This window comes from Lipophrys pholis (genome assembly GCF_963383615.2).
Source record: "Lipophrys pholis genome assembly, chromosome: 7".
In the NCBI taxonomy this organism is placed as follows: Eukaryota; Metazoa; Chordata; class Actinopteri; order Blenniiformes; family Blenniidae; genus Lipophrys; species Lipophrys pholis.
In genome coordinates, this window is record NC_137638.1 from 3099024 (window position 1) to 3125182 (window position 26159).

Consider the following 26159-nt stretch of genomic DNA (forward strand, 5'->3'; position numbering starts at 1 on the left):
ACGTTTCGCTAAGAATGACTAAGAAGAGTTTACAAATAAGGATATTTCCCCCCCTCTACGTTTACAAAAAAAAATCTTAATTGGCACAGTCCTGCATGTCCACCTGGTTCAGAGCTGCTATGAGCAGCCAAACCTGTAGGGGGCAGTGTAACAAGAAGCATGAAGCCGTGACAGCCAATCAGAATCCTGGAAAATAAAACAAGATGTCAGAAATCCCTGTTCTTTCAGCGAAACAGTTCGTTTGTTTGCACCAATAGACAAGCGGATCTCCTCCTAAATGTGGCGTTAGAATATAAAACAAATAAAGCACAAGAACGAGCAGCTTTCACCGGATCCATTTCCATCACAGGGTTCAGACCGTAAACACGGGTCGCACATAGACGACGCCGATGACGCTTCCGTCACATACTGTGACGTAAATCTCTGTAGATGCAAACAGAGTTTTTCTAAACCTCCAGAAATGATTGTTTGTGGTGACTTGTAGCTTCATTTATGTGTAAATGAAAAGGCCCAAACTCAGAGAAATATCCCCGTAAATACCCGCGTCCGTGTGATCGTGGCCTGAGTCTTGGTCTATAAAGCTTTCCATACATTTGAGATTGTAGAAAATGAACCATCCAGACCGCCGAGGTCCTCAGGAAGAGGATTACTACGTTTTCCCAGAGAAGAAGAAACAAGCTTTCAGTTCCGACGCGCCTCACCTGTGGAAATAACTTCCTGCTGACACACTCACTTCCTCAAGACGTAAAACATAATCAACTCGGACTTCCTAAACAATAGTTTGTACTTATTTTATTCCCTTTGAGTAAAGCTGTTACTTAATTCTATCTTCCATCTCTTTTGCTTTCTTCTAAAGTCTTATACTTTCATTGCATTATCGTGGAGCTTTGTAGAGCGAAGAATAGCCGTCAGTCTGAACATTAAACACACTTGCCTCAGAGGGAAACGAGAGATTATCCCAGATATGTTTTTGGACTGAAGGAGGAAACGGGGCGAAGATGCAAACTCCAGAAAGACCTGGTACAATTGTGTGATAAATAAATGCTGAAACAACATTGCGTTTTGAGGAAAATCCAGTTTGAATGGTACAGAAGCTCCGATTGTAACTCAGCTGGAACCCATAAAGAAACACTTTGGAAGATCCCCATCTGTTGTGTAAAGCAGAAAACGAGTGTCTCTTCATTTCTTTAAAGGGGAGCGGGGCTGTGAAATGTGTGACCTTGAAGAAACTCTTCCCATCTACATACGAGGAGACATTATTGTACAAGTCTGGACTCAAAGAGACGATATACGGCGCAGATTTTCTTATTTACAACGTTTTTTTTCACCAAATAAAATCCATCTGGAGTCCAGCAACATGTTCCTTTATACATTTTATCATGCTGTTGGTTGTTTGACCTTTTCTGTTTGAGTGGATTTCCTGTTTCAGGCATTTTAAGTATTTTAGCTCTTTCATTCTAACCCTTCAGGAGGTGGTGTACAGTCAGGGCTCCAGGTGAATCAGCAGGTTCTCAGTCAAGGTAAATGAGTGAAATCCTATTTTCCTCTCGGAACTTTATTTGGCTTTAACCTGGTTATCTTCAGAGGAGACTTTTGAAACTCAACATTTCTTTACTTTAAAAGGAACATTTGGACCTTCAGCCGAGAGAAGAGTCATCTGGAGAGACAGTCTGTGGCGTAGATAGAATTATATAAAGATAGAAATGTTGATTTCCATATCATAACAAAGCTGCAGTGAGCCACTTGAAATTGAGCCTCGCGTGGCTCCAGAGCCGCATGTTGAAGACTTCCGTCTTATAAACACTGTAGGACTGTCCCCGGTGTCCCAGCGGGCTGCTACCTGAGGATCTGTCTTTCTTCTGCAGTCCTACATATGCATGTGTCCTTATTTAAGGGCAAGTGTGGAAAGAAAGTGGATTTACACGGCCCTTCTGGCTGCGATCAACGCACACTGCGTCCATAGGAACGCTCGGTCCCTGTGCGTAAAATGCCGCGCATAGTGCGTCTTGGCGCGGACGCTTCCCTGGGAAATGTGCGGTGTCTGTCGCGTTTCCCTCGCACTCCGTCTCTCCTGTCTGGCGCGGAGCAGCAACTGAACCTCGGCGACAATATCTGGATGAAAGAGCGCCCTTTAGTGCTGGGGCATGCATCAAGTCGTGAGATCATTGGCGTTATAAATATCTCCGCGCGAGCTGAAACTGCTCCAGCTCCTGCAGCCGGGGTAATGCCCGCGGAGCGCACCACGTTTTTTCAGTTGCCGGACATGAGAGGCGACAGAAAAATGCCCGTGGCCTAGCGAATGTCTTCTGTTTTGGAAGAATGAACGTTTACCTGCTGACCTTGGCTCACCTGGTTTGCGCCGCGGCCGCAGTGAGGCGCGTCTCCCTGGAGCGCCAGCGCTGGGAGGAGGGCGCAACTTCTGGACGCAGAACTTGCAGGCTGTACTGTCGGGTCGGCATCGGCTTCCACCTCCAGATCCACCCGGACGGCAGAGTGAACGGCAGCCATGAGCCCAATCAGCTGAGTAAGTCCTCCACTTCGCAGTTTCGCGGGTTCACGGAGCACAGCGCAACTCCTGCATTATAGATCGCGCACATCCAGGGACTAAACTCCGCATCCTGCACGGTCCTCTGCGCGTCGCTTTAATGCCACCCTGCGAAGGCGCAACGATCGGGACTCGCAGAGGAAGCTCGCGCCTAAACTTAGACTTGTCCACCCTGTTAAAGTTGTCAGCAGGCGTCCGGCTTGCGTGACGGCAGGTGAACTATTCACAGAAGTAACAGGTGCAGAAAGAAGACGGCGGGATGTGTGAGGATCCGCCACAGCAGCTCCCAGATCACCACGTCTCCGTGTTTTCATTCTGTCACCTTATACACGTTCACTCGGTCATTAGTGTCAAAAACGGAAGGAACATTTGTAAGAGTTTCAAGAGAAATAACTTACCTTAGGCTATGATCAAGGCTAAAAGAAACTAATAATAATCATAATCATAATATTATATATATATTAAATTAATTAATTAATTAATATAAATTCTAAAATGTAAATAGAGTCTCCAATTAAAGTCAGAATTTTGACATTTAAAATTGAAAATATTCTTAATTTAAATCAGAATTCTGAAAATAAAGAAAATCTTAGAATTATTATAATTTTTTTTAATACTGATTTAAGTCTGGCTTTGTACTTTTTCCTTTGGTATGTTGTTGGAGGGGTTTTCTTTTTGTTAAAATTATTATTTTCTTATTCATTTGTGTACTTTATTATGATTACCAGTGAATCAACACAGCCTGAGACCTTAACTGAGGTTCAATGGGAGCTAAATGTTAGGATATCATATGTTATTGCGCTATTAAAGAAACACTGGCAAAACACAGGGATGTGACGTTTATGTAACTGAAGTCATTTGTCAACTTCATGTCTCACAGCTTCTGTAAATAATGATTTCAGCTGTTCTCAGTTTAGAAAAGAGTCTTTCTAAAAAAAAAAAAAAGAAAATGTAAAAAATGGAGTTGACCCTGAAGGAGCACTGCTGCTGCATTTCAGTGGAGTTGTCAGGTTACATGGACGTCAACGCGGCGCCCACGTGGACTGGATGCTGCAGACCAGCAGCAGACTGCAGCATCAAGCTTCTGTTTGTCACACAGAACACAACCATTCACTCTCCTTATTCGCCATTTTTCTGTGAAACTTTCCTCTGAGGTCTTTAAATGTTTGTGAAATTCCCAATCTACTTTTTGGAGTTTTCCCTGGTGTCTGAGCACGTTGTTTCTGGGGGGGGAACGAAAGCGGAACCAAACGATGGACGGCAGAGCACACACATAATTAGTTATGGCAGTTTCAACACGGTGACCAACAATAGTGATTTCTGGAAACACATAACAACGTTAATCACAATCATCATGCAGCAGCGTTTTACTTAAGTCTCATTGAACTTTTCTTAATCAAAATAGTCCGTCAGCAGCACACTTCTGTTGTGGAGTTCTACTGCTGTGGCTTTTTGTTGTTGTGTTTTGGCTTGTTGTTATTGTGTTTTGGCTTTTTGTTGTTTTGTTGTGGCTTTTTGTTGTTGTGTTTTGGCTTTCTGTTGTTTTGTTGTGGTGTTTCGTTGTTGTGTTTTGGCTTTTTGTTGTTGTGTTTTGGCTTTTTGTTGTTGTGTTTTGGCATTTCGTTGTTTTGTTGTGGCTTTTTGTTGTTGTGTTTTGGCTTTTTGTTGTTGTGTTTTGGCGTTTCGTTGTTGTGTTTTGGCTTTTTGTTGTTGTGTTTTGGCGTTTCGTTGTTGTGTTTTGGCTTTTTGTTGTTGTGTTTTGGCTTTTTGTTGTTTTGTTGTGGTGTTTCGTTGTTGTGTTTTGGCTTGTTGTTATTGTGTTTTGGCATTTCGTTGTTTTGTTGTGGCTTTTTGTTGTTGTGTTTTGGCTTTTTGTTGTTGTGTTTTGGCGTTTCGTTGTTGTGTTTTGGCTTTTTGTTGTTGTGTTTTGGCGTTTCGTTGTTGTGTTTTGGCTTTTTGTTGTTGTGTTTTGGCTTTTTGTTGTTTTGTTGTGGTGTTTCGTTGTTGTGTTTTGGCTTTTTGTTGTTGTGTTTTGGCTTTTTGTTGTTGTGTTTTGGCGTTTCGTTGTTGTGTTGTGGCTTTTTGTTGTTGTGTTTTGGCTTTTTGTTGTTTTGTTGTGGCTTTTTGTTGTTGTGCTGTGGCTTTTTGTTGTGGCTTTTTGTTGTTGTGTTTTGGCCTTTTGTTGTGGCTTTTTGTTGGGGCTTTTTGTTGTTGTGTTTTGGCTTTTTGTTGTTTTGTTGTGGCTTTTTGTTGTTGTGTTTTGGCTTTTTGTTGTTGTGTTTTGGCGTTTCGTTGTTGTGTTGTGGCTTTTTGTTGTTGTGTTTTGGCTTTTTGTTGTTTTGTTGTGGCTTTTTATTGTTGTGTTTTGGCTTTCTGTTGTTTTGTTGTGGCGTTTCGTTGTTGTGTTTTGGCTTTTTGTTGTTGTGTTTTGGCGTTTCGTTGTTGTGTTGTGGCTTTTTGTTGTTGTGTTTTGGCTTTTTGTTGTTTTGTTTTGGCTTTTTGTTGTTGTGCTGTGGCTTTTTGTTGTGGCTTTTTGTTGTTGTGTTTTGGCCTTTTGTTGTGGCTTTTTGTTGTGGCTTTTTGTTGTTGTGTTTTGGCTTTTTGTTGTTTTGTTGTGGCTTTTTGTTGTTGTGTTTTGGCTTTTTGTTGTTGTGTTTTGGCGTTTCGTTGTTTTGTTGTGGCTTTTTGTTGTTGTGTTTTGGCTTTTTGTTGTTTTGTTGTGGCTTTTTATTGTTGTGTTTTGGCTTTCTGTTGTTTTGTTGTGGCGTTTCGTTGTTGTGTTTTGGCTTTTTGTTGTTGTGTTTTGGCGTTTCGTTGTTGTGTTGTGGCTTTTTGTTGTTGTGTTTTGGCTTTTTGTTGTTTTGTTTTGGCTTTTTGTTGTTGTGTTTTGGCTTTTTGTTGTTGTGTTTTGGCTTTCTGTTGTTTTGTTGTGGTGTTTCGTTGTTGTGTTTTGGCTTTTTGTTGTTGTGTTTTGGCTTTTTGTTGTTGTGTTTTGGCATTTCGTTGTTTTGTTGTGGCTTTTTGTTGTTGTGTTTTGGCTTTTTGTTGTTGTGTTTTGGCGTTTCGTTGTTGTGTTTTGGCTTTTTGTTGTTGTGTTTTGGCGTTTCGTTGTTGTGTTTTGGCTTTTTGTTGTTGTGTTTTGGCATTTCGTTGTTTTGTTGTGGCTTTTTGTTGTTGTGTTTTGGCTTTTTGTTGTTGTGTTTTGGCGTTTCGTTGTTGTGTTTTGGCTTTTTGTTGTTGTGTTTTGGCGTTTCGTTGTTGTGTTTTGGCTTTTTGTTGTTGTGTTTTGGCTTTTTGTTGTTTTGTTGTGGTGTTTCGTTGTTGTGTTTTGGCTTGTTGTTATTGTGTTTTGGCATTTCGTTGTTTTGTTGTGGCTTTTTGTTGTTGTGTTTTGGCTTTTTGTTGTTGTGTTTTGGCGTTTCGTTGTTGTGTTTTGGCTTTTTGTTGTTGTGTTTTGGCGTTTCGTTGTTGTGTTTTGGCTTTTTGTTGTTGTGTTTTGGCTTTTTGTTGTTTTGTTGTGGTGTTTCGTTGTTGTGTTTTGGCTTTTTGTTGTTGTGTTTTGGCTTTTTGTTGTTGTGTTTTGGCGTTTCGTTGTTGTGTTGTGGCTTTTTGTTGTTGTGTTTTGGCTTTTTGTTGTTTTGTTGTGGCTTTTTGTTGTTGTGCTGTGGCTTTTTGTTGTGGCTTTTTGTTGTTGTGTTTTGGCCTTTTGTTGTGGCTTTTTGTTGGGGCTTTTTGTTGTTGTGTTTTGGCTTTTTGTTGTTTTGTTGTGGCTTTTTGTTGTTGTGTTTTGGCTTTTTGTTGTTGTGTTTTGGCGTTTCGTTGTTGTGTTGTGGCTTTTTGTTGTTGTGTTTTGGCTTTTTGTTGTTTTGTTGTGGCTTTTTATTGTTGTGTTTTGGCTTTCTGTTGTTTTGTTGTGGCGTTTCGTTGTTGTGTTTTGGCTTTTTGTTGTTGTGTTTTGGCGTTTCGTTGTTGTGTTGTGGCTTTTTGTTGTTGTGTTTTGGCTTTTTGTTGTTTTGTTTTGGCTTTTTGTTGTTTTGTTGTGGTGTTTCGTTGTTGTGTTTTGGCTTGTTGTTATTGTGTTTTGGCATTTCGTTGTTTTGTTGTGGCTTTTTGTTGTTGTGTTTTGGCTTTTTGTTGTTTTGTTGTGGTGTTTCGTTGTTGTGTTTTGGCTTGTTGTTATTGTGTTTTGGCATTTCGTTGTTTTGTTGTGGCTTTTTGTTGTTGTGTTTTGGCTTTTTGTTGTTGTGTTTTGGCGTTTCGTTGTTGTGTTTTGGCTTTTTGTTGTTGTGTTTTGGCGTTTCGTTGTTGTGTTTTGGCTTTTTGTTGTTGTGTTTTGGCTTTTTGTTGTTTTGTTGTGGTGTTTCGTTGTTGTGTTTTGGCTTTTTGTTGTTGTGTTTTGGCTTTTTGTTGTTGTGTTTTGGCGTTTCGTTGTTGTGTTGTGGCTTTTTGTTGTTGTGTTTTGGCTTTTTGTTGTTTTGTTGTGGCTTTTTGTTGTTGTGCTGTGGCTTTTTGTTGTGGCTTTTTGTTGTTGTGTTTTGGCCTTTTGTTGTGGCTTTTTGTTGTGGCTTTTTGTTGTTGTGTTTTGGCTTTTTGTTGTTTTGTTGTGGCTTTTTGTTGTTGTGTTTTGGCTTTTTGTTGTTGTGTTTTGGCGTTTCGTTGTTTTGTTGTGGCTTTTTGTTGTTGTGTTTTGGCTTTTTGTTGTTTTGTTGTGGCTTTTTATTGTTGTGTTTTGGCTTTCTGTTGTTTTGTTGTGGCGTTTCGTTGTTGTGTTTTGGCTTTTTGTTGTTGTGTTTTGGCGTTTCGTTGTTGTGTTGTGGCTTTTTGTTGTTGTGTTTTGGCTTTTTGTTGTTTTGTTTTGGCTTTTTGTTGTTGTGCTGTGGCTTTTTGTTGTGGCTTTTTGTTGTTGTGTTTTGGCCTTTTGTTGTGGCTTTTTGTTGTGGCTTTTTGTTGTTGTGTTTTGGCTTTTTGTTGTTGTAGTTTGACTTTTTCTTGTGTTTTTGGCTTTTTGTTGTTTTGTTGTGGCTTTTTGTTGTTGTATTGGGGCTTTTTGTTGTTGTGTTTTGGCCTTTTGTTGTTTTGTTGTGGCTTTTTATTGTTGTGTTTTGGCTTTTTGTATTTGTGTTTGGCCTATTGTTGTTTTGTTGTGGCTTTTTATTGTGGCTTTTTGTTGTTGTATTTTGACTTTTTCTTGTGTTTTGACTTTTTCTTCTGGCTTTTTGTTGTTGTATTTGGACTTTTTGTTGTTGTATTGCTGCTTTCTGTTGTTGAGTTGAGCTGTTGGCCCTTCTGGGCCACCGTAGGTGAGTGATGGCGGAAACATACTGAAGCAGGTGATCTCCTTCATGTGATGCTTCATTTAAAGTCCTCAATCAAAGATTACAGAGACATTCAGTAAAGAAAATAGATAAATAAATCAATAAGAAGAAACAGGAGTCAATACTTTTGAGAAACTCAAATTGATGTAGAGTATAAATGACTTTTAGAAAGACACATAAACGGACACACATTTTTCTTCTCAGACTGTGTACTTGTATGAAGTAATTTTTTTCTTTGAAAAAGGGTATTTTTCCAGCAACAAACACATTATTTTCTTTAAAAAAAAGCTTGAAATTGAAACAATTTCTAATTTGAAGGTCAAGAACTTTATTGCCGTATGTTCACATATGGGATTATGGGGGGGTAATGCACAAGGAGAATATGTATATACATATAATAAATGAAAAAAAAAATGTGGATTTAGATGAATAAGTTATGGAATATATGAACACTGTGACCGACTGGCGACCTGGTCTCTTCCCTCTCTGATTGAACTGTTTGTGTCTAAGAAGAGCGAGAGCCGGGTCACGTGTCACGAATGCCAACCGCCATTGAAACCAAATGAAGAAGAAGAAGAAGAAGAAGAAGAAGAAGAAGAAGAAGAAGAAGAAGAAGAAGAAGAAGAAGAAGAAGAAGAAGAAGAAGAAGAAGAAGAAGAAGAAGAAGAAGAAGAAGAAGAAGAAGAAGAAGAAGAAGAAGAAGAAGAAGGGAAACAATCATCAGGGACTAAAAAGCTGCTGATAAGAGAGAGGGGGAAACAGTCATCAGGGATGAAGAGAGCGGTGGGAAACAATGTAGATAGATAGAACCAACAGATGGCAGTAAAGCAACTTTATGGATGCAGGCTGCCGTTAAATCTAAAAGAAGAAGAAGAAGAACTTCCGTTGAAACATCTACACTCATACCTCAGTAAAAACATGTGCTGGTTGTGGTTTATCTCCGGGGATCAACTGTGTCAGGTCATCACAGCCCTGGAAGAGCATTAGCATTAGCAGTAGCAGTAGCAGTAGCAGTAGCAGTAGCATTAGCATCAGAGCCATCAGAGGGGGAATCTGTACAAACATGCAGACGGCTGCAGACATGACATTAGTTGCCTTCTGGAAAATTATAAAATGATTCAAAACAGCTGGAAGCTTCGTTAAAAGTGTCGTGTGCTCGAACTGGTTTTGTTTTTAATCGAAGTTTTAATTTAGGAGACAAAAGGAGGGCCGTTAACTGGTGTGTGTGTGTGTGTGTGTGTGTGTGTGTGTGTGTGTGTGTGTGTGTGTGTGTGTGTGTGTGTGTGTGTGTGTGTGTGTGTGTGTGTGTGTGTTCTCAGGTGTCCTCCAGCTGTTTGCCATCTCTCAGGGGGTCATCGGGATCAAGGGCGTCCACAGTAACAGATTCTTGGCCATGAATAAAAGAGGACGACTCCACGCCACCGTAAGAACCGCCGCCACTCAAGTCTCCACTCAGCGTGCACACACTGCCCAACACACACTGCTCAACACACACTGCTCAACACACACTGCCCGACACGCACTGCCCAACACACTCTGCTCAACACACACTGCTCAACACACACTGCCCAACACACTCTGCTCAACACATACTGCCCGACACACACTGCCCAACACACTCTGCTCAACACACACTGCCCGACACACACTACTCAACACACACTGCCCGACACACTCTGCCCAACACACTCTGCTCAACACATACTGCCCGACACACACTGCCCAACACACTCTGCTCAACACACACTGCCCGACACACACTACTCAACACACACTGCCCGACACACACTGCCCAACACACACTGCCCAACACACACTTCCCAACACACACTGCCCAACACACACTGCCCAACACACTCTGCTCAACACACACTGCCCGACACACACTGCTCAACACACACTACTCAACACACACTGCCCAACACACACTACTCAACACACACTGCCCGACACACACTGCTCAACACACACTGCTCAACACACACTGCCCAACACACACTGCCCAACACACACTGCTCAACGCACACTACCCAACACACACTGCCCAACACACACTGCCCAACACACACTGCTCAACACACACTGCCCGACACACACTGCTCAACACACACTGCCCAACACACGCTGCTCAACGCACACTGCTCAACACACACTGCTCAACACACACTGCCCAACACACACTGCCCAACACACACTGCTCAACACACACTGCTCAACACACACTGCCCAACACACACTGCTCAACACACACTGCGCAACACACACTGCCCAACACACACTTCAAGCACTGAGCAGGGAGCGTCTCCATGGCAACAGACGCTGATCTCCTTTGATCTTCACCATGCCTCTCTCATCCGCTTTGTATGGGACATTTCTTCACATTTTTGGGGATTTATTCATAAGTGGTTTGCCGTTAACATCGCAAAATGCAGTAGTTTGCCCCTTGGATGATGACAAATCATCCCTGAAAGCTTCATGCAATTCGGGTGAGTATTTTTTGTGAAATGTTGGTCAAATAGATAGATACATTCCAATAAATTAATTAATGCACACAGACAAAAACTTAATCTTCTTGGCGAAGGTAATCAGGGATTAAAAAAATAAACAGGTACTTTTCCTGACTGTATTTCAGGCTCTCATTGCACTTTATGGTTGTTTCTTAGGAAGAATGACTTTTTCATCATTGTCTTTGTTTCATTTTATTGTTTTTCTATGTTTGTAGCCTTGTGTGGTTTTATGTGTGGGACAACGGATGGTAAGTAGCCTTGTGCTAAACCCGGCTTATTTACAGCAACCTGGTCAAAACTCATGAGATTGCTTGTCTCGTCCAATATAAACAAATAAATGAAAATGAGATCTGCCACCTTTCCCACCACAGCAGATATTTTAACCTTTTTTTTTCATCCCTATTTCTTTCCGCTTGTGGAACTTGCCGGTAAACCAGAATCACCTGCAGTGAAAGACTGACGCTCACAGTTCAAGTGTTCTTTCACTTTTTTTTTAAAATTTGGATTCATGCCTGTCAGTTTAGTAAAACTCAACATTTCCCAGCTGAAATGTAAAGATGGTTCACTATGTCCTCCCGCCTTTCTTTACTTTAAATGAAACATTATTATTATTATTATTATTATTATTATTATTATTATTATTATTATTATTATTATTATTATTATTATGCAGTTCTTTGATGAACCCCTTTGACACAATCCAAAACTCTTAACGTCACTGTTTGGTGACACACTGCTCTAATCTCAGTTTGTTTGGTTTTGTTTTGCCTCAAACACATTGTGAAGTGAAACACGGCCGTTGCAGTGAAGTGGAGGAGTGATGAGCGGCAGCTGTGGCAGTCTGGACGGAGAGCGGCTCCCTGCTAGTGTGTGTGGTTTGGAGGGAGCAGATTAAGGCCTGTCTGGGATGTCTGATAACATTAACACAGAATAACTATGATGAATAAGACCGGGTCTGATCCGGGAGCCGCGGAGTGTGTCAGCTCCGTTCGGAGGAGATTTACGTCCTTGTTCCATCGTGGACGGATGTGACTGGTTCCCTCAGAGGAACTTCTTACCCACAGCTCGTTCACATGTTGACCGTTTACTGGATTCGCTGGTTCCACACTGATATTTTGTCAAGGTCAAAAGCACATTTCAATTCAAAACTGCTTTGGCCGGAAAGATAAAAGTGACGGAGCTTCACAAAAAGGAACGATTGGTTCTCAAATGTTATGAGTTTGCGCCTGACTTTGTTTCCGAGCGGTCGTTTTTTTATTCAAGCAGCCCTGATTGTTTTAGCTCAACCGGAGGTCTGAAACCTGCAGCTCTGCAGCCTTACGCGGCTCAGAAACGGCTAAAACACTTAAAATGGTTACAAACTGCTGAAATTGCTAAAAAACACCACAAGAAACTGGTGAATTTTCCCTCTGTGCAGACACTGAAGTCTCTTTTGATATGACCTGTGATCTTCAGACCCTCCACCACGTTTGATAATTTCAGTATATCATTTATATTACAACGTCCCAAAATCTCTTTCCATGTTTTGACCTCACAAGTTCAACTATCACAGCACATTATGTCACCGACTGAAGCATCGACACACTATTCAGTTACTGTTTTCAGGTAGTATCTACATCTATCTAACCCGCCGCTCTCTTCGTCCCTCATGACCTTTTTCCCCTCTCTCGCTCATCAGCAGCTTTTTCGTCCCTGATGACTGTTCCCCTTCTTCACTTGGGTTCGAAGTTGCACTACCGCCCCCTGCTGGTTCCAGCTAGTCCATACCATATATATATATATTTCTTTATAGCACTGGGAGAGAACAGCAGTAACTACAGCGTCACAGTAGATTCTCGCTGTAAAACGCTGACGTCCAGTGTCGTATTGTAAACAACAATCGGGAAATTTGAGAGAGTCGAGTTGGTATTTATGTCACATGAACTAGGACGTGTAACGTATAGTACCAATACACATGAAAACAAATACACCATATATATTGTAATATGGGATTACATTCATTTATTGTGTAATAACTCAAAAATAGATAGATAGATAGATAGATAGATAGATAGATAGATAGATAGATAGATAGATAGATAGATAGATCTTCACATATTTTATCGGCACTATGACAGTGTGGCTTTGCTCGAAGTTAGAGTCATTTTTGTCTTCAGAGCAGAAATGTTTGTGAAGCTGAAACTGAAATCTGTGTCTCCAGCTGCACCGTGAGAGTAAACTTGGAGGGCTTTAGCCGGCTCAGGCCTCGTGGTGCAGTGTTGGGCGATATCCAGAAACTCCTCCAGTGTGTCGCGGCATTTACAAATGGGATGTTTTTCACCGCAGGGTTTTATTTGCGGACTAATGAAGACAGATGCACGTTGCATGTCATCATCAGCAAACAGGCACCAGATGAACGCGCCTCCACAAACATGGGTGAATCCACAGAGTTTCAGAACGACGATGGGAGTCGTGGTGCGTTGGATTTTTTTTTGTGACTTCCTGAAACGATTCGACGGCGTACTTGATGCATTAAAGTACATTTAGATGGAGGATAAATCATGTTTTATCTGATCGAGAGCTTGAGGCTAATGACAAGTAAAATACTTGGCAGATGTTGACTGTTTACATTTTTCCCTTTTGAGTGAAATTTTTCCACAAACATTGAAAGAATTCCACCCCGATGTTTTCTTAGTGCCTCCAGCACAGAGAGCCGTAGTGTTTTCATTTATTTTATGACAAAAATAACTTCTTTTTTTTTTTTTTACATTCAGAGAATCGATCTTCAGCAATCTTAGTCAATAATCTCAGACGTTATTCCAAAGATTGTAAAGAGCTTCTAAAGTCCCAACAGGTTTCATCTTTTTGTCTTATGTGCACAATATTGTTAATTGTTCCCACAAAATATCCTCTTGTGCACACGAGGTAATTTACAGGGAACTCATACGCGTCTTTAATGACTTCTGAAGCACAGAGAACTGAGAAAATCCAGTTTTGTTTTCGTCTTGAGTGTCACATCGTGAAGTTCAACACATTGGATTGTTAGGAAACATTTGACTGTCTCTCTGTTTTCTGTCCTACGTATTCATGTAAAAACATTTCAGGTAAGACATAGACTTTGCCCAACGAACAATATTGAATTTGTTCAACCTTTATTCTATTAGAATGCTTAAGAGGAGATATCCCAGATTATCTGTTCATACCGAGAACCACATTAGACCAGGTCCAGATAAAAAAAAAAAAAACACTGCTCTTGGACTCCCCAAAATACAATTTTCAGATTTGTGTAACTTGTTTAAAGAGGTCTGATGGGAATTCAGTCATTTTCTGTGTATTTCTGTAAAAAAAAAAAGAAGACATATTTAGGCAGTAAACTTTGATGTAACACAGAAATTACAGTGTACTTGAGGATCATGGGAAAGGTCAGCCATAAGAATTATTATTATTATTGTTATTATTATTATTATTATTATTATTATACTGGTATTTGTTTGCGATTGTCTGATGACGTCTGAGGAGTTCGTCGCTGCAATCAAAGCTTTGGCCGAATCGTTCTGGAGCTCAGTGTGGCGGCGGCGGCGGCGGTCCCACAGCTGCTCCGTCTTCACGGCTCCTCGGTCGCCGTGAATAAGTGAGAGGTTTTGTACAAGCGGTGGAGGCGGTGCGCTCCCCGGTGACTGGCATGTTTACCAAAACGCTGTAATAGCATCATTTTCTGCTGCGCTGCACTCCCCGGCAAAGCAGAACCGTTTGTTTTATTTAAGAATGACAGGGGGAAGTCGCTCGCTGCATGTCAGAGTTTCCCACCCGGGATATTTTTAAACGCGAAAACCAGCGAATACATTGCATGAAGTTCTGCGTCAGGGTCCCAGCTTCTGGAGCTTTCAGAGCTGGGATACAGCAAGTGACTGTGAATATTGAGAAACTTTACTGTCACTACCAGGGGGCCAAACGAGAGAAATCTGACTTCGAATGAGGTTCAGATGTTAGAATGTACAAAGTCTTCTCTTAACCTTTGAAACCCACAATTAGGTTTTTAAATGATCAGAAGAAGGTGGATGAGGGCTGTTTGTGGCCACGTCTGCTCCACACGATGGAGTCGAGTTTGAGCCGGCCGCCCTATGAACTGTGAGTCTTTTCTTTTCTATGTGATGACCGAAGGTGTGCCGATCCCCGCCTGGCCAGTAGGTGGCAGTGTGGGACATCATCCTGCACGCAGACCACCCGAGGCTGGAAACGGGCGGATGACGTCACTGCTGATGCTCATTTCATGTGTTTTATCTGTTAGATTCTCCAGCAGAGGACACAATAACACAATACTGAGTGAAAATGAAACACAATAGAATCTGTATTTATCTGTATCTCAACTGTATTTTGCCTTTGTAGAACCCCCGTCCCCATTTCTTCGAGGACATGGTGAAATGTTTGGGGTTAAAATGAAACATGATTTGTATATCATCACCTTTTTGTTTTTGACACACAGAAAATCTGTAAATGGAAAATTCAATCACGTGAGACAAAAAGGCAAAACTTTGAAAATGTAAATTTTTTTTTTTCCCTCTTCTCTTTGCAGGAAATATTCACAGACGACTGTAAGTTCAGGGAACGATTCCAGGAGAACAGCTACAACACTTACGCGTCGGTGATTCACGGGAACTACAGGACGGGTCGCGAGTGGTTCGTGGCGCTCAACAAGAAGGGCAAAGCTAAAATGGGCTCCAGCCCTCGGGTCAAACCCCAGCATGTCTCCACTCACTTCCTGCCCCGGGTCAGTTCACGCCACAGCGCCGAAAGCGGCTTCACCATCACGGAGAGAGCCCGGGAGCGGCGAAAACCCGCGGCGAGCGCCGCTTCCAGACCCCCTCTGTCAAACGCTAACGTCCCTCCGAGAACTGCGCCGAGGCCCAAGCAGGTCAAGTACTGGCCCAAGTACAGGCTGGGATAGCGTCCCAGGTGGTCGACGTGGTCTAATTGAGACGAGGACGAGAGTCATGAACACTTTGAAGGCTTCCAGGGTGCGACGCACCTCGAGGGACCATCAGGTATGATCACTGAGCTTCCCTTTGTCTTCCACTTCAGCTGCTGGAGCTTTTCCCTGCCGGACGGTGTCCGCTTTACGTGTGTAAATTATTAATTAAATGTTTTTTACATATTTGTATTTTCTTGATATTGTATACTTTATATTAAAGGTACGTATGCTTTTTGGTTACCGTGTGGAGCTTCATTTAGCGAAACGTACCGAACGCTCGTCTTTGAAGCGGCGCTGCTGAAGCCGCACTCTCTGTTAGCGTTGTTAGCGCTCCTACTGCTAAAGACAGAAGAGCATCTTAGGCCCTGTTCCCACGACAACGCCATTCCATGTAACCGCATCGGGTTTTTTTTGGGGGGGGGGGGGGTCGATCATCTGCACGGCGCGGCATTTTAGGAGCTTGAAAACGGGGTTCCAGAGTGGAGAAACTTTAAAAACTTTGATGTGTGGCCTCTCCACCTAGAACCCTGCGACGCCCGCCGCGACTTAGCAACAACTAAAATGGCGGACTACCTGCTGTAGATCGTTCCGCAGAAGTTATTGATGCTGTTTGGTTTAATAAGGACTGTTAGAGCCCGATATGTAACAACCAACTAAAATTTTTATAAAATATAATGTTATAAAACCCAAAATGTAATAAATGGTTGATGATGTAACAAAGCCTCTGATTCACGCAGCTTTAGATTTCGTCTTCTGTTACTCAGTAGTAGCGCTCGGTCAGTTCCAGGTCATCTGATTGTGTTCTAGAGCCTTCTTGGTAGAACAGCGATGAGTTTAAAGGTTTGCTCGGTGTTCTCCGCAGTGGACCTGAGATGTATTTTCTTCAGGGTTTTACGATTGAGGTCGCCTCGCCGGGTTATATTCTCATTTGAGCGATGGAGGTGACACCAGCACACAGAACGGCCGGGAGGCGCCGAGGTGGTCGAACATCTCAGGGTTGAACCAACCTGTGACCTCGCCGTGACGTCCTGCTTTGGCCACGACTCCACCCCGGGGGGGGTGGAGGCAACAAACCCCCCCCCCCGACTGTGACCGGAGAGAGCGGTGCGTTATGGAGAGACAGGAAGACGAGTTGAGGAGAGGAAGGCTGGATGAGCTGCAGCGTTGACAGGAGGGGGCGGCGGCGACCAGACCCTGAAACAAGACGACAGGTGAGTCAACAGACTCAGAGAGTTAATGATGCAAAAATAGACACGGAGTTCACATCTGAGGATTTACTGTGACACACTGACCTGCTTTTTTCTTTTTTCTCTCTTAAATCTCAGAACAAGACCAAATCTACAGATATTCAATCAAATGATGACAAAATAAACTATAAACTTTCACCACACGAGGATTAACGTTGTTTAATTTGAACTACGAGGAAGTTTGATTTAAATAAATGAGTAGTTTATTTCACTTACAGATACAAAAATTTAATTTTGTGCTTTCAGATTATCGTGCTTAAAGGTTCACGCACACGTTTCGTTTTTGTCTTGTTTTTTTTTTTTTTTACTATTTCTGTGGCTGAAGTGAGTAAAGGGTGAAGCCAAGGCTTATTCTTGCTTTTCCCTTAAAAACCCATACAGTTACCCAGGAAACCAGTGATACAAGAGAGAATAAATAAATAAATAGATAAAAATGTAACACAAGTCATTTTTCATTGTGATCATTCATTATTTACCGCTCAATTTTTTAACAAAGATTTTCACAATTTTAAGTCCGTCCCATACTATGACCCCCAGAAAGGAAAGAACATCGACATTTAACGTTGGTTCTCACACTACCTCTTTCAAATACACACAATCCTCTTGAATTATGATTATTTTCTCTCGTGAATACCGGTGAGAAGACTTTTATTTTTCACTCTAAATAGTATATCTAATGTTTTTAAGTTTAAAATATCTACAAATTTTAAGGTGCAAGATTCTCTGAATAGTTTATTAGTGTTTTCCAGATTGGAAGCTTCTTTTGTTATTCTAATAATTCTTTTCTGGAGTTTAATGAGGGTTTATATGTGTTATGTATGTATTTGATTGATTGATTGAAATGTTTATTTCGAATACGAAAACAATGAGAAAAAAAGAAAAGAAAATTAACAACAAAGTTTTCCTCTCAAATAATAAATAAATGAATAACAGTAATAAAATAAAATAAATCAAGAAAAACATCGTCAGATGAATATTCGAAAAGGAGTGAGAAGAAGTAAAAACTTATTTACTCTCACCCCTTGTCACAAATAAATAATATAATTACTTTCTTCCATCTCTTACACACACACACACACACACACACACACACACACACACACACACACACACACACACACACACACACACACACACACACACACACACACACACACACACACACACACACACACACACACACACACACACACACGTCCTGTGCAGCACATAGAATATATATACATACACGTCCATTCATACATATCTACAGACATAAACACCTATACCCACACACAAGCCCACAGTGCAAGGAAAGAAACGAACAATATAAATAACCAAAAGAAAGAAATTTACTTTCTAACTTTTCCTCCTGCGATTTAACAAAGTATTCTACTCCGGAGGATACTCCTCAGGATAAACAGATCAACATTCAAACAGTCGGGAAGTGGCGACTCCAGTGGTTAGAGAAGTGAGAGTGTTGCTGGTTCAAATCCCACTGAGGTGATGTCGCCAATGAGCAACAGGCCCGCTCCTTTTACATCTTTATGTCTTAAGACCTGTCACAGGGGCAATAAACAAACTCTCCAATGTTCTAGGGAGTATTGTTCCAAAGAAATCAAGCAGCAGGTTTTTTCACGACTTTTCGTCTCAAGGAATGTGTGAAGGAGATTTCTTGGACCCAGACAAGATGTTGACTCACACAGACTGACACTTTATTACAGGAAGCTTCCACAAGGCTCAGGGGGGGGGGGGGAATCTGACCCCAGAACAGGGACTGAAGAGGGAGGAGAGAAGAGGTGGATTAACGATGTCACCACACAGTAAATAACACTGGAACACATTTAGATCAGCCGGCCTTGACAGACACGACTGTGATATAAAGTATGAAATTAAAGCCATGCGATGAGTGTCGTCATTTGTTTTTTATTTTACCAAAAAGGACTCATGTGTTACTTTACAGAGATCTTATTCTGGACCACATTACTCCCACATTAAACACGTCTGCAGGACTGCCTTTTTTTCACCAACCTAATATTTCTAAAAAAAAAAAGAAATTCTGAATAACTGCTGAAAAGGTTTACTCGTCCAGCTGCTGTAGGTTAAGACTGTTGGAGGACAGACACTGAGCTTCTTTCCTTTCACACTCGGGCAGAAAGACTCAAACGTGTGGCCCCTATGAGGCGAGAGCGCAAACCACTACACCTCTGAGTGAACGTTATTCTCCTGCAATATCTTTTCTGCAGATGTAGATATTATATATGTTATATTATGTTATATTACCATTGATTTTATGACTTGTCCAAACCAGTGTATCGCCTCCTTTTCTGTGAGCTCACACGCGAGTTGTGTTTGAGCTGGAGTTCTCTTTCATTCTTGTAATACCTGATTCTAACCATATGGGGGCGGTGTTGTAGTACAGATCAGATCAGGCGGGCCCGACTGGGCGACTTCGTCCCTCCAACATCAGGAGGACCTGGTGGACCTGCTCTGGGACTAATAAATGGTTTTCTGTAAGGACAATTAGACCTTTAAGTCTCTGCTGCCCGTCATCCATAGACTGTGTGTTAAGAAGAGCAGTCGGACTGATCATCAAGCTTGATTTGTGGCACATTTTTCACTTGATTCTGATTTTGTTTTTATTTATTCATCATTTACTCAGTATGAGCAGGAGAGGAAAGAAGCTCAAGGGCCTGATATGAAAAACCTCCTGAAAATAAGAACAAGAACAGATGAAGGAACAACAAGCAGAGAAACTAATACAGGAGTAAACATAACAAACAGCATATTAGTTTAATATATATTAATATATATCGTTTTCTTCTGTAGCGTCTGTCTATGGCCGTGGGGAACACGTGACTCGGTTGCTATAACAACCTCAAACAAACACAGAGGAGTGAGTTTCAGTGTGTTGTTACCACACCGCCCTCTAACAGTTTAAAGTCTATGAAGGATATCTGGATTCTAAAGTCGCTCCTCTGGATTTATTCTATTTAAAAGTGAGTCACATCCTTTCTTACAATTGATTCTTCCTCTGATTTCATTTTTAACCCCTACGAACTGTCATATAGTGTAAAGCAGGAGATTCGTGATATCTCTATAATAATTTAGAATATTGATTGAGGCAAACTTTCAGTGTTATTGTGCAGAATTATAGTGCAAGTAGATAATGTGTTAGTTCAATCTGAATCAAGGGTTTTGTAGAGTTTGTTATATGAAATGAGACTGTCTGTGGTCCTTATCTTTTTTAAATGGTAGTAATTAGCAGTACTTATTTCATTATCTTTTATTTTGTCATGTTATACTTCTGACTTGTAGTGTTTCTGAGATACACCGCAGGGGGCGCTCATAGGCAACTTTTACTACAAATGAGATTTTCATTAGAAAAAATAAAATCCCATGTTTGTCTTTTCCTTTTAGAATATAATCACATTAAATTCAATAGATTCTGAGAAACATGACAGATCGTCTATTTTCCATCCAGCTTTTATATGACACGTTTCCTGTTCAGGCTGGAGCCAATCACAGCTCACTGCAGGTATAAGGGCAGATTTAGCTGGAAACGTCGTGTGGACACTCCCACGATTTAAAACGGTCTTGTTCAGCATCACACTCCTCTTTCAAAAAACCAAATAACTTAATAAGTGCAACTTCTTCAGTGAAAAAAGTCAATTTTCAGGGCCAGTGAAGGGAAAAGACCGAAAAGAAAAGAAAAGAAGATTTTATTTGACAACTACACGTGAGAATTCTTATTCTTTTTACTTCATGTACAGCCTGAATGTAGTTTTTCTTGTGCCTGTGGCCAAAACTCATTCATTTGAAATTCAGAATAGATACTGAGAAAAAACAAACAAACTACAGGATCAATAATGACATTAAAAAACAGTCGGGGCTTTCAACTATTAAAATCTTTTACGTTGCAGAAAAGAATATATGAATTCACTGAAAATGATTGTAAAAATATATGTCTCTGGCTGTATTTTCTAAGATTCACTCCTCTCACCGTGTCATGTCAGATTTTATTTTTTATTTTATTTCTCGTGTCTGTTGGCGTCGTCGGCCTTCATCAGAAACGAACAAGTTCCACCTGTGTCCAGCAGGTGGCAGACTTGCGCAGCAGCTGCTGGTTTGTTTGAACACCTGAATCCACACAAGAGGAAGAAGAACGTGTGCGCTGATGAGGAGCTGCTGAACTCCACCGTCTGTCTGATGAGACGAACCGCCTCGTGACGAACCGGTTCCTCGTTTGTGTCCAAAGCGAAGACGGTGTTTGAGGAACAAAGTGACGCTGAGATGTTCTGGTGTGTAACTGCAAACGAACAAACAACAACAAACAGAGATCACAACAATGTGCTGACATGGATTCTGGATTTGTGTTTCTACTTCTCCTACTTTAGACATTTCATGAGGAGTTTCCACATGACACAGTCAATGTTTACACGCATTTGTTGTTCCTGTTGCATATTTTGTTTGTACACGTTTGTTTTGTTAAGTGGAGTGAAGCTCAGGAATGTCAGTGTCTTGTACCCGTCCAGAACTCTATGAAGTAGAGCTACACTCGGTAGAGCGCAGAGATTCGCCAACGAAACATTTGTTTGGAACCGGGTTAGTATGGCTAACGAGTTAGTTCAGGTTCATCTGTGTGACACACTGAGCAGGAAGCGTCTCCATGGCGACAGAGCTGATCTCCATTGACCTCCGTGAGGTGACTCTCTCTTCCGCTTTGTATGGGACATTTTTTTTCACATTTTTTGGGGGGGATTTACTCATAATCGGTCAGCCGTTAACATCCCAAAATCTAATCAATTGGTCCTTGGATGATGACAAATCATCCCTGAAGATTTCATGCAGCTTGGATTAATAGTTTTTGCGAAAAAACTGGTAAAATACATCGATACAAACCGATAAATAAATACATGCAGATAAAAAGATAGCCTTCTCAGCCATCTTCACTCAATTTGTTGGTGAAGGTATAGCTATGTGTCTGTCCATCCATCCATCCCCCCGTGAAGAGCGGGCGATGGCCAAAAGTAGATTTTTGATACTTGCGATCACAACAATTTACAGTAAATGTTCCGCCTGACAGTCGTGGTGATGTTCTCCGAGTGACTCTTCTGGGTTTACGGGGCCTTGCAGAGGGAGGATCTCGCTCGGAAGCTGATGGAGGACGGCCAGAGAGGCTCAGTCCCGAGCAGGGAGGAATCTGAGGAGGCGAAGGCAGCAGCCCGACGTGCGGGGGCTGCAGAGGCTCGCGCTTTCTTCACCAGAGCCCCGCCAGTGTGAGTTGACATTTCACCTTCACATCAGGCTCTCTGCCTCCGGCTCGCCATGCATTCATCTCAAAGTCACGCCGGCTGTAGCCAGCGTCTGACATAGTTCGCCAATTCAGTTCGTCTCTGGAAGTCAGAATGTAACTAGAGAGACGGAAGTGAAGTGAAGCATGTTTGAATATAAGCCTCAGTGCAGAATAATGAAGGTTTAAATGAACATTTTGAAAATAAAAGTTTTCAATCTTTATGGCCTTTAACTAAATAATCTACAGAACTGTACCGGTACACAGCTTTAGACCCCCCCCCCCCCCCCCCCCCCCTCCACACACACACACACACACAGCCTTCCCAGCATCCTCCGCCCCTCCCCCCTCCTCGCAGACACTCTCATACAGTCACCATGACAATTGCAGTAACATAAACACCAGGAATAATGATGTTATAATACTAGTGTGTGGAATACATATTTATTATGTCTTCAATATTATAGGATATTATTACTGTGTACATTTTGATATACAAAACTATATTTCCAACGCAGGAAGATAATTACATAAGATTAGTATTGAATATTGGAGAATGGGTAGGATTACACAAGTTTTACTTCTTCCTCCATTTCTGTATGTATGTATGTGTGTGTGGTGACAGTGAAATATAGATTATCTATTTTGTGTAAATATATATTCTTTTAAAATACAAAGTATTTATTAATATTATCAATATATCAATAAGGGTTTTTATATGGATATATCTATGTACACATTTATTGTCACATGCCTGGAAAGGATTAATAAAAAAAAAAGAAAATTATTACCTAACAGTTTAACAGAACAATGAACAATTAATTTTCACTTAGATCTTTACATTATACATTAGGTTTATGGAGGGTTTTTTTTCTTTCATTTCGACGTCTATTCATTGAGCTTTCTCAACAAACTGAGGTTTGTTCTGTGGTTGCTATGGCAACAAAAGGAAGTTGATATCGCGTCACAGCTCTTAAGACTACAGTCGTACATTTGACCACAAATACGCTTCCATGCTCTAATCTAGATCCACTGAAATCCTGACGCTCTCTACGGGAGAATTCTGAAGTCGGAACGGTTTAAATGCTTCAAGGTAAAAGTGAAGCTGGAATAAATGCCTTGAGTTTCAAACTCCAAACAAAAACCCAGCGATGAGTCTTTACTTTCTACTCTTATTTATAAATTCCACGGGCTGTACGTCAGTCCCGGATCTTCCGAATGAGTCTTCAACGATGTAACTGTTACCAAGAGAACATAAACAATACGTCTGATCCGAAACGTCTCTGAAATGTTGTGTAGAAGCCGATTTCTCTTTAATTACTGTCTATAAACATATAAAGAACAGTTTTCTGGCGTTTGAAGAGGACTGTTGTCTCAATTGTGTCTGAAGTAGAATTGGAGCTGATCAATAGTTCGACGCCTTCGATTTCCTGCTGAGTCAGCTACTTTCTATTAGTGAGAGGTGTTTAGCAGGCAGGCCAGTTAGACTGTTGAGATTTTAGAGAAGTCATGGTGTTGTGGCGGTTGCTTCCTCTTTCCGTCCGGACCAATCGATGAGCCGTGTTCCTTCTTTACTTCCTCTCTGGTCAGTGTTTGTTTGAGGCGACAGCGCCCCCAAACCAGGTGGTTTGATCCGGTCTCTGAAGTGAATGTGAACGCCACCCGAACCAAGTGGAGGGGTGAAACATGACGTGCTCCGTGCTTCAGGAGGCGACGGGAACTCTTCCCTTTTCTCTCCACAAGTGTGACCCAAGCCGGGGCTGTGGTGGGGAGGCTCCGTTTTCAAGCTGCTCATTCTGCCTCCTGTTCAGGAAACCAGCGACCCATCCCCCGCTGTTCCTGTGGCTTCTAATGGTGAACCCCACATTCCAGCCCCGGACCTTCTGATGGCCACGGGGATGTGTGCCGTGGCTTCCCAATGCAGTGGTCCCCCGGGGTTCAACCGGAGCCCAACGCATCGAGTTTAATTCCTTTTTGCAATAAATTGGGCTTCGCCTGTGGAAGAGCGTCAGAGTGACTCCGTCACGTTCCCCAGAGTGTATCTTGTTTACACGGCTGAATTCGGGACACTTGCTGCTGAGTCGACTCGTTCTGTTGGGGTTAATGGAGAAAGGGGAGTATAGGACAGACGGAATCACTGACGGTCAGAAGAGCATGAACACAGTTGAATCAGGTGAAGAGGATTTGGCGATGGATGATTATTATCTTGGCTTGTTTACACTGTTCCTATGAGCAGGCTGGCAAAGACGCTAACACACATTGGACATATGCATCAGCCTGTGATTCCGTTGCTTAGAGATGCATCTCACCTGGACAACAAAAGATGCAAAGACCCTGCAGGAAGTGTTTTGAAGGATTATGTGAGGCCACTCACCACTTTTGAGACGGTGTTATAGAGTTCCTGCTCTTATTTAATTAACCACGACATTGGACAGCCACCTTAAGAACCGATGTAGAGACGTCGCCTGCAATTTCAATGAAATGTTAAGATGTTTAGTGTTTGTCCACACAGGCTTTACAGATCTGTACTTTACCTGTGTCAACAGTTGTTGCATATTGAGGCCACCAAGTTTGAAAGTCAGCAGTTTGGTGGCGGTTAAAGAATCCTTCTTGGTCTTTCCTGCTGCTCTGGTTGTTGCCTCGTTGGGGGAAATACTTCGCTTCATACCTTCTGAGGCGATGAACAAACCTTTTCTCATCAGAAATGGTCTGAAACCAGATCTCTCTCTCTCTCTCTCTCTCTCCTCTGATTTCTTTTTCCTTTTTCTTTTTTTTTGCCGGGCCTGTCTGACAGCACTCAGACTTCAACCTTCTGTTATTCTTGCCTTGTGAAAACAGGAGCAAACATACGAAGAACCACCTGCAGTCTGCAGCGAGGCTGGATAGTGCCCATGCGTCTAGGAAAGCGGTCGTTCTTTGTCCAGTGAAGCGCATTAAAATGAAGTGAAAATCATTGTTTCCTCTCCTCTATACATGAAGCGTTTAGTTTCCAGAGGACTTTGAAGTGCGCGCTGCTTGTGGCCCAGGTTGGTCACGCCGATTTGCCTTTGGACGTGTATTTTTTTTCAACGTTATACCTCTGGTTTGTTTGAGTTTTCTTCATTTGTCTCTTCGATCTCACTGCAGCCTGTTGAAGATGTTTGGTGGCTGCAGGTGTATAAATAGAACTGTTTTGGATCAAGGCTCAGAGCTGCCGATCGATGAATGTCTCCGCTCCGGTCCCGACGAGACGGTACCGAAGGAGAGGAGATGGTGCAGGAATGTAAATCAGATGTTGCCTCATTAATGAGTCGTTCTCCTTTCTTTTTTTTTTAAGACCAACATGTTGCTGACCAAACAAACAGCTCAGCTCTCATCAGGAGTGAAAATAAACACAACCGTGAAACACGAAACTTGAAAGTAATAAGTAGTTTTTCATCTACTGCTGAGGTCTTTAGTTACACGAAAGCTAAAAGGATGTTCAGAGATAGGAAAGTATTCTGGCGGCTCCGTTCAACTGTGTGAATTCTTTATAATGACGCTTTTCCACCAGTGGCTACTCGGCCCGACTCGCCTTTTAGGCTTTCCCACTACGTTTTAGTACCTGGTACCAGGTACTTTCCTTGTACCTCCTCCACCGAGGTTCCCAGCGAGTAGATAATACGACGTCGGTTGACGGCAGGCCTCTGATTGGCCGGTGTGTGACGACAGAGATGGGTCAGGAGAGCGTCTCGTTCACTCCGCCGTTTTTTAAAACCCGAACACAACCAGAACTCACAAACAAAGAGACGCACAGAAATGAACGCTGGATACCACCGGTGTTTTGTATTAACTGGTTTCCCTGTTAACTGGTGACCGGCTCCCTCGAGCGTCTCCTTTTCACAGGAGATGTTGAAAACCCGACCAACATCCGTAGCTGTCCTGGTGAACACCGTGTAACCAACATTTCCATTAAAGTTTAAAGTATTGTACCTTTTGTCGGTCTTATTTTAACATCCGCTGCTGCTAATGGCTGGAAGTCACCAGTTAACAGGGGCACCAGCTAAACCGAAACACCGGACAGTGAAGCATCAGGAGACACAGATCCTATCGGGGGTGATTACTTGTGCACGATGGGGAAAAGCTCTGATGACTCCGCCCACTTCGCCGTGGTACTTTTTTGTAATGTAAAACGGCCGAAGCCGAGTCGAGTCGGTACGAGTGGAAAAGTCTTTTCCAAGTGATCCACCTGAGCGGAACATATAACCTGTTCGCCTGCTCCTATATACCAGCGCTTTGTGATTGAAAAACCTTGCAGGAGTCGGTCGTCGTATTTTGTTCAGTGTGAACAAGCGAACCTTGATACC

The 26159-nt window shown here is 42.0% G+C and overlaps 2 protein-coding genes across 2 annotated transcripts in view; both read left to right on the top strand.

Moving 5' to 3' along the window:
- Positions 1 to 2319: 2319 nt before the first annotated feature.
- Positions 2320 to 15552, top strand: fgf5 (fibroblast growth factor 5; the record flags this gene model as incomplete). Its single annotated transcript, XM_080467056.1, has 3 exons — positions 2320 to 2524; positions 9180 to 9283; positions 14920 to 15552. 3 exons carry the CDS (start codon positions 2320 to 2322, stop codon positions 15289 to 15291), a joined length of 681 nt encoding a protein of 226 aa, XP_080323182.1. The 3' UTR covers positions 15292 to 15552.
- A 5059-nt stretch (positions 15553 to 20611) lies between these two features.
- cfap299 (cilia and flagella associated protein 299) overlaps positions 20612 to 26159 on the top strand; it is a 37716-nt gene continuing 32168 nt past the window's right edge. The window contains exons 1-2 of the mRNA XM_080467058.1: positions 20612 to 20842; positions 21678 to 21820. Of these exons, the coding sequence (XP_080323184.1) occupies positions 21702 to 21820 (119 nt within the window). The 5' untranslated portion in view covers positions 20612 to 20842; positions 21678 to 21701. The remainder of the gene's footprint in view (positions 20843 to 21677; positions 21821 to 26159) is intronic.